This window comes from Melozone crissalis, unplaced genomic scaffold, assembly GCF_028551555.1.
Source record: "Melozone crissalis strain CALT ecotype California unplaced genomic scaffold, PUWL_Pcris_2 ptg000062l_1, whole genome shotgun sequence".
NCBI lineage: Eukaryota > Metazoa > Chordata > Aves > Passeriformes > Passerellidae > Melozone > Melozone crissalis.
Genome location: NW_026535840.1, coordinates 2,296,851 through 2,311,073, shown reverse-complemented (window position 1 = coordinate 2,311,073; position 14,223 = coordinate 2,296,851). Strand labels below are relative to the sequence as shown.

At 44.3% G+C, this 14,223-nt stretch overlaps 2 protein-coding genes across 7 annotated transcripts in view; one reads left to right on the top strand and one right to left on the bottom strand.

Annotated features, from left to right (window-relative positions):
- The window catches only part of CTNNA3 (catenin alpha 3), a 411,267-nt gene that overhangs the window by 279,815 nt on the left and 117,229 nt on the right, over positions 1-14,223 (bottom strand). Inside the window, exon 7 of one of the 4 annotated variants that reach the window (XM_054288359.1) lies at positions 3,732-3,760. The exons of 2 other annotated variants lie outside the window; for them this stretch is intronic. In XM_054288359.1, coding sequence (XP_054144334.1) covers positions 3,732-3,760 — 29 coding nt within the window. Of the gene's footprint in view, positions 1-862; positions 879-3,731; positions 3,761-14,223 lie in introns of all 4 variants that reach the window. One more of the 4 variants, XM_054288361.1, reaches the window with a different exon arrangement.
- LRRTM3 (leucine rich repeat transmembrane neuronal 3) overlaps positions 1-14,223 on the top strand; it is a 76,651-nt gene that overhangs the window by 54,122 nt on the left and 8,306 nt on the right. The window lies entirely within an intron of this gene.

Genomic DNA, 14,223 nt, shown 5'->3' with positions numbered 1-14,223 from the left:
AGATGATTTCAACATTTAAAATAACTCCATTCTTTTCATAGATGAAAAACTGAAAACATACCTCCCAAGTTTTGTGCAACGATCAGTTTAGTTCTCCCTGAAATGTTGTAGGAAAATCACCTCCTTCAGCAATAAAATGCCTTGTTGTAACCTTCCATGCCAGGGACTGTTCCAATCCCTGTGGCACATCCAGAAGACAGAAATCCTCACCTGCCCTACACAAACTGCTCCCACAAGTTGGTACTGTCAGGATTAAAGCAAATGAAACTGCCCCAGCAATCTGAGCCCCAGAGCTGCTTCCAAGCCCCTGTTGTGGTATCCCCCAGGACTGCTCTCAGATTACTACAGTTCCAGCTAAGAGTGGGGCTGATAAGAGAGGCAGAGATGGGAACTCCCCCCAGGCTGTGCTTGGGAAGGGAACTCAAGGTAGCTGAGCTGCAGCTCCACACTGATCCCCTTGCACACCGTGCTCTGCCATTCAGTCACACTGCTGAGGCCAAAACTGGGAATCTGCTTCATTTCATTAGCTGGATTGCAAAAAACCAATAAATCTTTCCCAATAAAACTCCGCTGACTTTGCCAATAACTTGGCTCTCTAAAAGCCTGGGCAAAACTGTTACAGAGAGATGAAGATAAATCTTGAGGCCAATTAACAGCTCCTGGATTTCAAGCTGAATTTTCACAATTGTATGGACCTGAGCTCTCAGGAGAAAGTACATAGAACAGACAGCAATTACAGACACTCCCCACTGCTTCATATGCAATTACAGATATCCCCCAGCAACTGAATAATTTTCTTTACAAATAAATCTGACAGTGAGAACTTTTTAATCTTTTTTGAATTTGTCCTTAAGCAAGTAGCCTGTGCCAGCTCTACACTGCTTCCACACTCATTCTGCCCCACAGTGCAGCACACTGAGTCCAGTGCCACTTGCAGAAGAAAACAGGAGCAGGCACAGTGAGCACAGTGCAGGAGCTGAGGTTTCTGAAAGATGCACCAGCCAGGAGATGCCCACTTCCAAGGAACAACTCAATGCCCTAGAGGTGCACATTTAGTTTTGCAAATTACCCAAAAGTTATCTTGGCAATTGTGGTGGATTTATTAAGCCCCAGTGAAATATATCAACAGATTAACCCCCAGATTTCCTTTTACATTTACTGTGCTATTGGCATAAGCCCACTTAGACCAGTTTTGATTTATGATACTGAAAGTAGGAGAATAATTAAATCCATTAACCCACTCTCCCAGAAATAAACCTGATATATAGCATTCTAAGTGGCTTGATGAGGAGGAAAAGATTCCATCTAGCCCAAATCTTTTGTAATTTAAACATGAAAGCCCCTGTGCTGTCCATCCTACGTGACTCTCTCCCAATTACTGCTATCACTTTCATCCTCTTTCTCCAGGATAAGGGAAGAGAGAAACTCTATTAAAACTTCTACAGGGAGCACACAGAAATGGCAGACATGTATTCTGAGCAAAATATTACTCATCCAAACCAGTTCAAGATCAAAGAGAAATAACTCCTTCCACTTGAGTGCCTCCCTCAAGAGGCTCCAGTGAGCCACCAACAACCAACACACAGAGATATTCCTCAGGACCATGCACAAGGGTGCTGGGTCAGTGCAAATGCAGAATTCCCAGTGTTAGAAGCTTGCTCCATGTGCCACCTCTCAGTCCCTCAGCCTCTGCAGACATTCCAGGCTCCAGGCTAGCCAGGCTTTCCTTCTGACACAGCTGTGCCATGCACTGCAAGCGACATGCTGGCAACAGAGGATTCAGCCCTCAGTTTTCAGGCACATCTTCTCCCCTGAGTTCTGCTGAGGTGGAACTCTAATTTTTCACAGTTTAACTCAAGGAGGAACATCACAGGTGTGATTAAAACACACTAAGGGAGAGATTTTGCCAAGAGTCCTGAACACACAGTTTCCCAGTCTGGGCCGTGGGGTTCTTATCTCTGCCCAGAACAGAGATTGCTCTTTACCTGATCCCCATTTGCTGAAGACAGTCTCTGAGGCTTTCCTGGCTCAGATTATTCCTGGTGATTTTACCACCAGTGAAACCTCTCAGAAAGTGAAAACTCAGATGCTCTTTGTGATCCCTGCATTTGGAGAGACAGCCAGCAGGACTTCAGCACTTCAGTCAGACAGCAATGCCTCCTTCTGGAGTGCAAGCACAACAGAGAGGTGAGAAGAAAACAGAGCTGAAGAAAGACTGAACAGATGGGACTTTGGCAAGAATGTCTCTGATCCCACACAAAACACAGCTATCTCCAAATTCTCTTTTAACCTACTTGTTGCTCTATTTCTCTTACAAGTACTATCCTCACTCAAAAGTGTATTGCTTTGATCTACACCTCCTTAATTCTGGGAACAATCAATATCTCTTACTAACTAGGAACTTTTCAAGACTAAAAAGTGGGGTTTTTTTCTTTTTTGGAGGGTTGGGGAGCAGAGGGCATGGAATGCCAATGCTAAATTCCAACAACAAAAAGCCTTCTGCCCAGAAACCTACTGAGAAAATGTTTAATCCAAATCAGACTTGAGAAACACATAAGAGAATTAGCTTGGTTCCAATTCAAAGTGGTATTTTAGAGGGGGCTGAGAGGAGTTGGGGAGATCACCTTTTCCATCACTTGCCCCAGCAGCAATGGCCACAATGCATTCCTGACAGGAGCCTGGCTCATCTGTTTCTGGCTTGCTTCCTGTGAAGTACACTTCTCTGTTTCCTCTGGCAGCTATTACAGTACTTAATTGCTCCTAACAGGAGAAGTTTAATCCAATTTAATCCTATTTGAGACCTGCTTCTTGTTTTGCCCACCACTATGATGGAGAACAGATCTTCCCTTCTTTGCAGCAGAGCTGTATAATATCTGAAGGGGTTTATCACATGTTACCTCATGCTCTCTTGACTGAAGACTCCATTCTTGTAAGTTGTCATTTCTAGATTCTGACCTCTCCCAGTGCTGTCCTTCAGGAAATAGTGTTTGCAGCTTCTCTGGCTCCCAGGAAGAAAACCATGATGCTGCCCCTGTGTACCACAAGTGCCACAAGGACATTCTGGTGTCCTGGCACTTGTCCTGGCAGAGCTCCCAGCTCAGGAACATCCCACAGCTCTCCCAACACCTCCTGGCCCTGCTCTGCAGCCCCTGCACAGCCTGTGCTCTGTGTGCAGCTCAGCACACAGAGGCACCACACAGCAAACATTCACACAGGCACCTTGCAAACCCTCTCTGTCTCATTATGATACAGTGAAGCTTGAGAAGTCACACAAGAACATGCAAAAATCAAATAGACAAGAAAAGCCACTGTGATTATAATAAAAGCTAATTTACCTACCATGCAATTGTCTACAGCTGCTGTGAAATTGCTTTAACCAGTCCTGAGAATGAAATACATCTTCTGAAAGTTTATCAGAAGAAATAGGCATTAACGCAACACTTTGATTTTAAAAATAAGTAAGAACATTGGAAATCAAAGTTCCCAAAGCAACTAGAAGCCTGTCAAATTGTGTATGTGTATTGAAGTGAAAAATTAAAATACAGATATGCACAATGGAGAGACTTAAATAACTGCCATGGAAGAGTGTGACAGCACAGTACTTCCTCAGGGCAGCATTAAGAGATCTCTGTTTCCTTCCCCACCTGGAGAAACAGCAGACCCCAAAAGAACTGAGACACAGGTCCAGAAACACAAAGGATTTCCCTGAAAGTCAGAAAAAGCGTAAGGACCTTTCACCTAGACAAGTTTGAAACCAACACTATCCTTGTCAATGAGAGTGAATGTATCTGTCAGTCTCCCACTGTTAATTCAGGAGTCAGTTAAAAATATTCTTTGATCAAAGTGTCCATAATGCTTTAAAGGCCTGTAACAGATCAGATCCAATACTGAGATGAGACCTCAACCTTCAATTCTTACCATGGATTTGAACAGAGATACAACAATGCATCACATTTCAGTAGGTGCCACAAAAATGGGGAATACCTATGAAACTGCAATCAAAAGAATAAAGGAATGTTTTACAGTAACTAGTTTAAAGATCCCCATTCCTGTACTTACAGCAAGATAATTTGGCAATAAGCAGCCAATAACATTAGGAATATGTATATAATTCTCTAGTCTAAACATTCTTTTCAGTCCAAAGTCTACTTGTGTGTACAGAAAACACAAGCAAGTGTTTAAGCTTCAGCCAAAAAACCAAAAAAAATGTAGCAGGAAAAGCGTTATGCTAAAATCTTTCTGCAAAAAGATTTTCACTTTTAAAAAAATGTAAATTAAATGGAATTTCTGTTATTCAGTCCAGATTTATCTGTCAGCAAGCTGCCAGCTCCTTAGTTGAGGCTACAAAGGCTGAACTCTAATGGAGGACCCAATTCCCCCTTTGGTGGCAATCAACATTAGATTTGCTGTGAACAAAGCACTTTGGGATCCCTTTTCTGACATCTGGGAAAAAATCTCTTTGCATACCCTATTATCCAGAACATGAGAAAAGTACTTTACAGTTCAGAAAAACAGAGATGGTATTTTATAGTATAAATGTATCAGACTTCTTTTATATTTGTCACATCTGTATAAACAGCATGGTAATGGTAGCATGGCATTTTTTGTAAGTAGGTCACCATAAATACTTGGAATTATTATATTACATTTCTCAAAGCTGAAAACTAGGACCTCATTCTGCCAGTTGTGCCTCTTGGCACATCTACCTTAGACTTGCAGCAAACACTTCTGCAAATGTGAAAGAGTCAAAAGCAGAGATTTTAACATAACCTACAAACCAGCTGGTTTGCAGAGCCTGTAACACCCCAGAGTTACGACATCTTCATGGTTAACAGGGCTGTCACACTGTCTGATAGGTGATGGAGGAGAAACTAATCCTGACTCCATCATCCAGGAGCTCAGTGATGGCTTACAGGCTAAAAACCTCCTACAAATGAGCTCTGGGCTGGCTGGTTTGACAAGAACTTGCCAAGAGGAAGTATCCCAGAGCTTCTGAACACATCCTGAATTACTGAGGGGAAAAATGGAGTTTATGTGCACACTGGGCCTCTTGCCCCTGCAGCTGGGCATTTCCCTTCCCTGGCAGCCTTTGAGGAGCCAGGACATGAGGGGGGGCAGCACCAAGAGCCTCCCTCTGTGCCCCTCTCAGGGCCTCTTCACTTGGTGTTTCAGTGACACCCAAGCCAAGCAATCCTTCGTGCCCTGCCTTTGAACACCCTGAGTGAGAGTGTTTTGCAATGGAAAGGTGCAACCACATGTTTAATTTGGGGTTTTGCCCCTGAAACAAGAGGAGATTGGTATCATGGAAAGACATGTAGGAAAACCAGGAAAAGCAGGTCCCATCCAGACTTAGGGCACCTTAACATCACAACACACACAAGAAAAGTTTGGGTGATCCGGGTGAAACAGGGCTCACACTGGAGATTTTACTGTTGCGCATTCTGTCCAAAGCAGTGCTGCAGTGCTGAGCAAGGGAAAAGATAGCTGGCAGGGGCACTGTGGGTTGTTTAATTAAAAGAAGCTATGTCCTGGCCAGGGCTTTATGTTAAACAATTTGCTGTTTAAGCAACCACCTGTTCCATCAAGTTAGAGTTGGCTCTGACGGAAGAAAAAAATTCAGAGACTAAGCTGAGAAGCATTCATAACTCTCCAACACTAAAGAAAAATAAAAAGTTTAAAAGGACATACAGTTGTATCCATCAAAGCAGCAGTTTCCATAAAATCAGTATAAACCACATTTTAGATGTTAGGAAACCCACTGAGCAGGCACATTGCTGGTTACAGAATGAAATGAAAGCAGATAAGACTCTGCCAATCCTCATTCTAGCACATGCACACACCAGAGCTCTCAGGAGTCGGTGCTGAGCTGAGCCCCAGCCCAGAGGGACGCCCAGACAGCACCAACACACACAGCAGTGTGAGCAGCAGGGCTGCCTGAGCCCCCAGCCAAAGGGGACAGGGAAAGGAGCCAGCAGCTGTCCCACCAGCTCCCTGGTGCTGCACACAGCTCAGTGTCACAGGCCCAGCACAGCACGCAGACTGAAAAGGAGCCCTGGCCCAGGGGAACAACACTGGAGAGATCCATCAGGAAATTAAACTGTGGCAAAGACTGGCACAGCTCTGCCACCCAGCACTGAGGCTCCCAAACACTCCTGCTCTCCCTGCACTCGTTTTTTCCAGACAGACACCTAGACAAGCTGAGCTTTTTAAAACCTTCTTCCAACAAGTGCACTTGGGCTGCTGTTCAGTGGAGGTCCCATCCCAGCAATGCCATCATGCTTCTCATGTTTGGCTGGGCTGCAATTCCCTCACCTTCCTCAGTTCATCCAAACAAGCTGCAGGGGCTAAAGCCTCCCTTGCCCTCCCCTGAGACCCCTGCCCAGCTCAGCCAGGCTTTGTTACTGCGGGCACAGGAATGCCCTGAGAGCTGGGGCAGCACAGCACTGCCAGTGCAGGAGGCACAGCAAATGCAGCACCCAGAACAGGCTGAGCAAATGCAGCACCCAGAACAGGCACAGCAAATGCAGCACCCAGGACAGGCACAGCAAATGCAGCACCATGAACAGGCACAGCAAATGCAGCACCATGAACAGGCACAGCAAATGCAGCACCCAGAACAGGCACAGCAAATGCAGCACCCAGAACAGGCACAGCAAATGCAGCACCATGAACAGGCACAGCAAATGCAGCACCATGAACAGGCACAGCAAATGCAGCACCATGAACAGGCACAGCAAATGCAGCACCCAGAACAGGCACAGCAAATGCAGCACCCAGAACAAGCTGAGCAAATGCAGCACCCAGAACAGGCACAGCAAATGCAGCACCCAGAACAAGCTGAGCAAATGCAGCACCCAGAACAGGCACAGCAAATGCAGCACCATGAACAGGCACAGCAAATGCAGCACCATGAACAGGCACAGCAAATGCAGCACCCAGAACAGGCACAGCAAATGCAGCACCATGAACAGGCACAGCAAATGCAGCACCCAGAACAGGCACAGCAAATGCAGCACCATGAACAGGCACAGCAAATGCAGCACCCAGAACAGGCACAGCAAATGCAGCACCATGAACAGGCACAGCAAATGCAGCACCCAGAACAGGCTGAGCAAATGCAGCACCATGAACAAGCTGGCTGCTCAGGGGCAGGAAAAATCCTGCAGTGCAGAGACTGTGACTGCTGCACGGAAGCCAAGAGGTGACACAAAACAGCAGCACAGGGCTCAAACCCCTTCAGGAGTGGAAAGGAACAGAAAGTACAGGTAGATCAAGGATTGAGCCTAGAACGATTTCAGGATTTGTTTGTTTGTCTGCCTCACCTGCTTTTAGTCAAACAACATACGTGAAAACACCACATACTAATTGAATAAAAACCAGAAAATAAAGAATGTCAGAAACTGAAAATCCATTAGGCTGTATGTATTGCTCTTAAAGAATAAAAGATAATCTGTTAATGAAGAAGAAATGAACATATCAACAATTCAATACAAATCATCAGCCCAAGAAATTGCATTAGCTTCTCTGAATGGCAAATAACTTTTATTCTCCTCATTTTTGCTCTTTAAAGCTTTTCCATTTAAACAACAACAAAAAAAGACAAAGCACGTTATTTATTCAAATTACATAACTACTTCTCAGAAAATGAATTTATTAGAGTGTTTTGAAAGCTCTACTGCAATTTTTTACATTTACTCCAGAAAGTGAATGATGGCATGCACTGAAAAAGCTGGCTATCTGGGATGCTAAGTGGTTTGTCTTAGAGATACAAACCAAGCTTAAAATTAATTATTCCTCCTTTCCTTGCTGCACTCTTCTCAAGTTGCCACCTTATCTCTGGAGTAGTTCATAAGATAATTCTTTTCATCCCTTTTCTCAGTAACATCAAGAAAAGGTTATCTCTGAATATGGTGTTCTCCATAATTTTACTTTCTCTTAAGCCCTCAGTTATTACTTTTATATAAGCCAACTTTCAGCCAATCTGCAGTGTAGAGCAGAGGGAGTAAATGCAGCCCTGTGTAGCCAAGGCAGGGGGCTGGCAGTGCCAGCCTGGCACAGCCCCTGCGAGCACAGCACAGGGAACCACAAACACAAACACAGAAAACCCAAGGCAGAGCTGAACAGGCAGGAAAGCTGCAAAGCACTGCTCTGTGCTGTGGAGCAAGAGCATTTTCTGGGGCAACCACTGCAGCATTAATCAATCACACACCAATTTCCTTTAAAGTCACTTCACTCTCAAGCCAGCCTTCGCTTGCCACAGAAATTCATAGAAGTGAAATAAGTGCTTCAACAATCAGCAATTTGGCCGTCTTTCCTAAATCATGATGCTCAAATAATTATTTTATTGCCTTTCTCTTCCAACACACTGCCAAATTCCACATTTCCACTGAGTCCTCAAATAATCCTAGGAAAAAGCAGTATTTCTATGCAGCACTTGGCCTTTCCCAGACCCATTTCCTGCCAATGCCAGGTGCAGAGTGCAGATCCAATCAAAAACTTTGTGGAAGGCAAATTCCAAGTGCTGCCCAGGCTGTGTGGCTGGGACACAAAGTGCCTGCAGAGGCACAGACTTCTAATAAACTCCTGGGGGAGCAAAGGCAGCTGCCTGACTCAGGAGCAGTGCCACAGACTCAGTGCATGACGGGGAGAATGAGCAGCACTGAAATCTTCATAAACTTCCCTTCCATAAATCCTTGTGCTTGTAAAATCAGATAGGAGTTACAAAATGCGTGGCTAATGTTCATGAGGTTGCAGAATATTTATCTGTACAACTGCAAAGCCCATTGCTAGAAAACAAACGTGACCCATTCCAGTTAACTTCACCAGCTCTGGGGTAAGAGATCTTTCATAGGGAATTTTCCAGTATAAGTCTGAGACTGGCAGATTTCTGCACCAGCCACCTGCATCTTTGGGTGGCTCAGCTGAATAGTTCTCTGTTCATTTATTTTTAATGTGCAAAGCACATTACCAAAAGGAACAAAATGATAAATAGCAAACTATTCTTTAAAAAGGTAGAAAACATTTCTGTCACATAAAGTTCTATCAAATATTTCTCTCTTATTCTAAAATTCCCCTAAAGAACTTCTGCCCAAATCTTTAAAAAGAAGGTTTGTAATTAGATATGACCTCTCTTTGACATCTGATTATGAAATTTGGTCAGATTATCAGCCCACCTGCTGCACATATTAAACAACACAAACCCAGGTTTTGAAAAAGCAGTACTGGAAATTAATTTTGCTTTAGTCATTCTCATGCAAATTCTTGCAGCCAAAGTTTTCCACAAAGGTTTCCAAAGCACATGGCTTTAGAGAGGGGTTTGTGAGAGGTAGAGTTAGCTAAGACAATTCTCTGTGGTGTCTCCAGAGCTTTGTCTCATGCAGCAGCTGTGCTGGTCCTTGTGCAGAGCTGCCCAGCACTCAGGTGCAGTTTGTATGCTGAGATGAGATGGGATGATACTTCGTGACCACCATCCTGCTAATGGCACGGCTTGGCCTGAGCAAAGGAGCAAATAATTTCAACCAATCCTTCAAATTATTCTCAAGGTACTCAGAATTGGTCAAAAAGACATGGATGGATTTTTTGCAACAGAAAATTGCAATTAACAAAATTAATCTTAAAAAGAAAAAGATATACACAATATCTCACTAAGAAGTCTGGAACAGTTGGATTAGACTACAATTTCTCATTACAATTTTAATACACTATTGCCATTTTACAGATTTAATCAACATTTCAAAAATCAATTTTGATAATCCATATTGTTGAAGGTTTAATTACTAAGACAGCATGTGACAAAAACCAGTTAGAACAAAATATTCTAATTCAAAATGAAAATATGTCAAAAATGTCAAAAAGTCCTTAACTGTTTTTTTCATTCTAATTGACACCAACATTTCTCAGATTCTTGAATTTCCATCTAAGTGGAAGTTCATGTTCCACCATCAGGATCTGCCTAGAGCTAGTTAAGGTAGAGCATGCAGCACTGTCTTGTCATCTTTAACAGGCACAGACCCATTAACACAGGTGGCTCACACACAATCTCATCCTTGTCAAGCACAGAGGGAAATCCTTTATTACCAGTGCAGCTTTGCCCACCTTGCAGCTGCAGGCAGGAAATCCCAACCCCAGGCAGGCAACCCAGGAGCATCCTGAGAGCAGCTGCACTTCCCTGCCCCTGACCCCTCCAAGCTTGTCCTGCTTGCCACAGGATTCCCTCACCTGTTCACAGAGCACAGAGACCTCTGAACAGAAACACACCCTGCCTTGGAAATTCTGTGAAAGTTTCCCTACAGAATTACATAAACAAATGTATTTACTGCACTGTCTGTACTGTTATCATTTGTTTCAGAAGAATTCAGACTCCATTCTCCTTCTCCAGCCCAGACCTGCTAGAAGCACTGCCACTGCTGCTCCCATTTGGTTGTTCCCCCACGTCCTGTGGGCTCTTGCTAGACATGGGGGGTTTAATACTGCTTAACATCTCAGGCTGCATGAAAAAACCATCCTCTGGCTGCTCACAGGACTAAAAACACTGCAAGCAGCTTCTTCTATCACACAGCAACCTGACCCCATTCTGACTTGAAGGACACATGGTGACCCAGAACAGCCAGGCAGCCGGGGCTATTCATTGCTCTCTCCACAGCTGCAGTAAGAAAATAAACATATTTGTATGGGTTCTAGCGAGGATCAAAGGGACTGGGTGCAGCTGGCTGGCTCTAAAGAAACACCCCGACCAGTGTGCCCTTCCCTCACTGCTCAGGATGTCTTTGAAGAGGAAATGCACTTTACCTGCACAAATCTGAACGGAAGAGCACTGGCACCAAGCGGTGAGCAGGATGGGGCTTAAAGCACCCCTGGTCAAAAAGGCCACAAAGAGGCAGGACAGCCCAGAGAGGCAGAAAGGACATCCCAGAGAGGCAGAAAGGACATCCCAGAGAGGCAGAGAGGACAGCCCAGAGAGGCAGAAAGGACATCCCAGAGAGGCAGAAAGGACATCCCAGAGAGGCAGAGAGGACAGCCCAGAGAGGCAGAAAGGACATCCCAGAGAGGCAGAAAGGACATCCCAGAGAGGCAGAGAGGACAGCCCAGAGAGGCAGGACAGCCCAGAGAGGCAGGACAGCCCAGAGAGGCAGAGAGGACAGCCCAGAGAGGCAGGACATCCCAGAGAGCCAGGCCAGCCCAGAGAGCCAGGACAGCCCTGTGCCTCGGTGCCCCGAGGGCCGTGCAGGACAGGACGGAGCTGTGCCCGGGGGCCTGCCGGGCCTAGTCCGCACCCCGAGCCCCGAGCCCCGGCATGGCTCACAGGGCAGGGGCAGGGCCGGGCACACCAGGGCAGGGCAGGGCAGGGCAGGGCAGGGCAGCAGCCACCAGCACCCAGCTCATCCCCGAGCAGCCACAGGGGCTCCCCAGGCACTGCTCCGGCCCCGCTGTGTGAAATGCTCCATTCTGCCCGGAACCCTGCCCACACACCCCGCACACACGGAACGGCCTCTGCCCCTTATTTACTATAACTTGTTCACTCCAATTTTCCTGAAACTCTCCAAAGTAACTCATTAGCGCAGCATTTAAGAGTGGAAAGGACAGCCTGGCTATCAACAAACTGTCACTTCATATTCGGAAGGGCTGGCCTAAATTTTAGAGGAGTTAATATTGAATTGACCAAGTAATGCTTTGCTGCCCTGAGAAATTTGTAGTCCTAAAGGGAGGAATTGTTTCGTTTTGGACAATTCAATATACAAACAGCCAGCCTGAGTGCCACACAAATGTCAGAGCAGCAGTGCAACTAATATGCACCACAGAAATATTTTCTTAACAAGTGCAAATAGTAACACATCTTAGAAATAAAGAAATCTAGCAAATACTGACATACTGCTTGGGAATGTCACGGAGCTTTTCCCCTCAAGAATTGCACAGTGATAAAATATAGCACGAAGGCCACTCTAAGAGGGAAATAAGTTTGAAAAAAAAAAAAACTTTTTCATTTGTATAAATATCAAACAACACATGTTCAGGATGTGATGGTTAAGGAAAGGAAACAATCTATCATTACTTCCATCACATCAGAAAATAACAATTTTTTATCAGTCAGGTATATACAGTAACCTTATTAAGAACCTTTACTGAGAACTGAATGATAAATATATCCCACACTCCCCATCCATGAAATTTATAAATTATATTAGTCCTGCTCTTGCTTTTCTTAAGCTGTATCTGGTATTACTCTTCTGTTGTAATATCATTCAATTTTTAACCAACATCTTTTTTTAATTTACTTAAATAATTACACAGAGCCCATTCAGTAATGCAATCGGAAATACTTGACTCAGAAGAGTTTTATGAAATTATACTATTCTGCAGAAATAAACAAAACAAACACTGCCCATTTCATGGTGAAGTCTAAGAACCAAATCTGACAAAGCAGTATTTTATTTAAACATTAAACATAAATTTCGCTTTTCTTTTAGATATATTCATCTCTATTAATTTTTTTAATTTTCAGTTAGAATTTTTTTGTTAAAATTCTTCTGTGTTTAGGGGTTTAGGGCTGTTTCTCCCAATATCCATTAGGAAGTCTCTTCTCTCTGTACGAACATATCATTTCTCCTACCACTAACAATGAACAAGGACTCGATTCCAGGAGAGCCTCTGCCAAAACTGCAGTAGCATTTTGGCATCATTCAAAGGGTTTTTTCAGATATATGAAAATGCTCTTGTTCCAACAATTAGAAAATATCAATATGCTAGTTATTCAACTGAAGAGCAATGGTAACTATGTGGCAAATTGGTCTTTTGCCTATTTAAAATATTCTTTGAAAAGATTCTCATCCACTCCTCTTTGAACAACACAAACCCACCCCACAGAACAAAGGAAGGATGAGAGAAGAAAATCTGGAATTCTGTGCAGCATGCATTGCATTTTCAATGAGAACAGCTGCATCACACAGTGCAAAATAGACTTCAAACAGAAAACACTTCCTGCAATAAACAAACCATTTTAGTTTTAGCAAATTATTAAATCCCAAGGGAATCTGTCTGTATCCTTCAACTAATTTAAAGATTTGCATGCAAAACTCAGCATGTGGGGCACATTTGGATTTGAGTCTGGTACTTTAAGGGACTTTGAGACCATAAAAATCAGCAAATGGATTAAAGCAGACTCAGTACAGGCTTTCCATCTCTGACAGGTATGCCTGGATTAGTCACTGGAATAATATTACTCATAGTTTAAGCTGATGTAAGCTGTTAATGTTAGATTTTTAAATAATTTGAGAACACTGCGCACAAAGCAACACCACTCCACAGAAACAAATTGTTTGAAATGTAAAGAGGAATTTCTATTGCAGCACGCCTGGGACTGAAACCAAAACCCCATGATTAACACCCTCATTGCTCAGGATCAGTTTCCTGTGCCCAAAGAGGCACTTGGATGTTCTGCCTTTCCATGATCTGCTCGAGGTGAGCTTGGGCTCAGCACAGCACCACAAACGCAGCAGGACACACAGCACCAGGGCGGGGGAACTGAGGGATGGAGTGGGGGTTATTGTTTGTGCTTTTAAACCCTTCCTATGTGTGTGTTTTTACACACTTCCTGTGGCTCTGGGGCTTGGGATGACATGGGAATATCCCTGGTGCTGTATCACTGACCACCGAACGCCCCAAACTCCCTGGCACTCAGTGGGAGTGCTGCAACAGCAGCAGAACAATGTGAGTGCAGCAGCTGGGGAACATCCTGCCTGACACACCCAAGCTAACGAAATGAAGCATGGCTGCATCTGCAGGAATGCTGCACCAGTGCCGTGGCTTCAGCTACCAGAACACTGTGGGCAGGATTCTGTCAGCTGTGACAGGAAAATGTGTCCTCCAGAAATGCCAGGAGAAAAGCATTGAAAACATCAGCTTTGTGGTTTTTTTTAACTGTTACCCCATTTTAATCTCAAAATACCTGTAATAGAGAATACAAATGAAATACATAGTTTGTCTTCAACTCAGTTGCTACACACTAAATTTTGGGAAAATTAAGCTAGCAGAGTAAATAATGCCTCCTCCTTGCTCTCAGACACAAGTCCCTCTTCCCTTCAGAGGTGATGACACTGCATGTGCTTGGATAAAGTGGGATTCCCTGGGATCCCACAGTGGTTCCACTGCTTGTCTCAGCACCACCAGACTCTCCTGTACCTGAAAGCCTCTTTTGGCATTTAGCACTTAAGGGAAGAGAGCATCAGG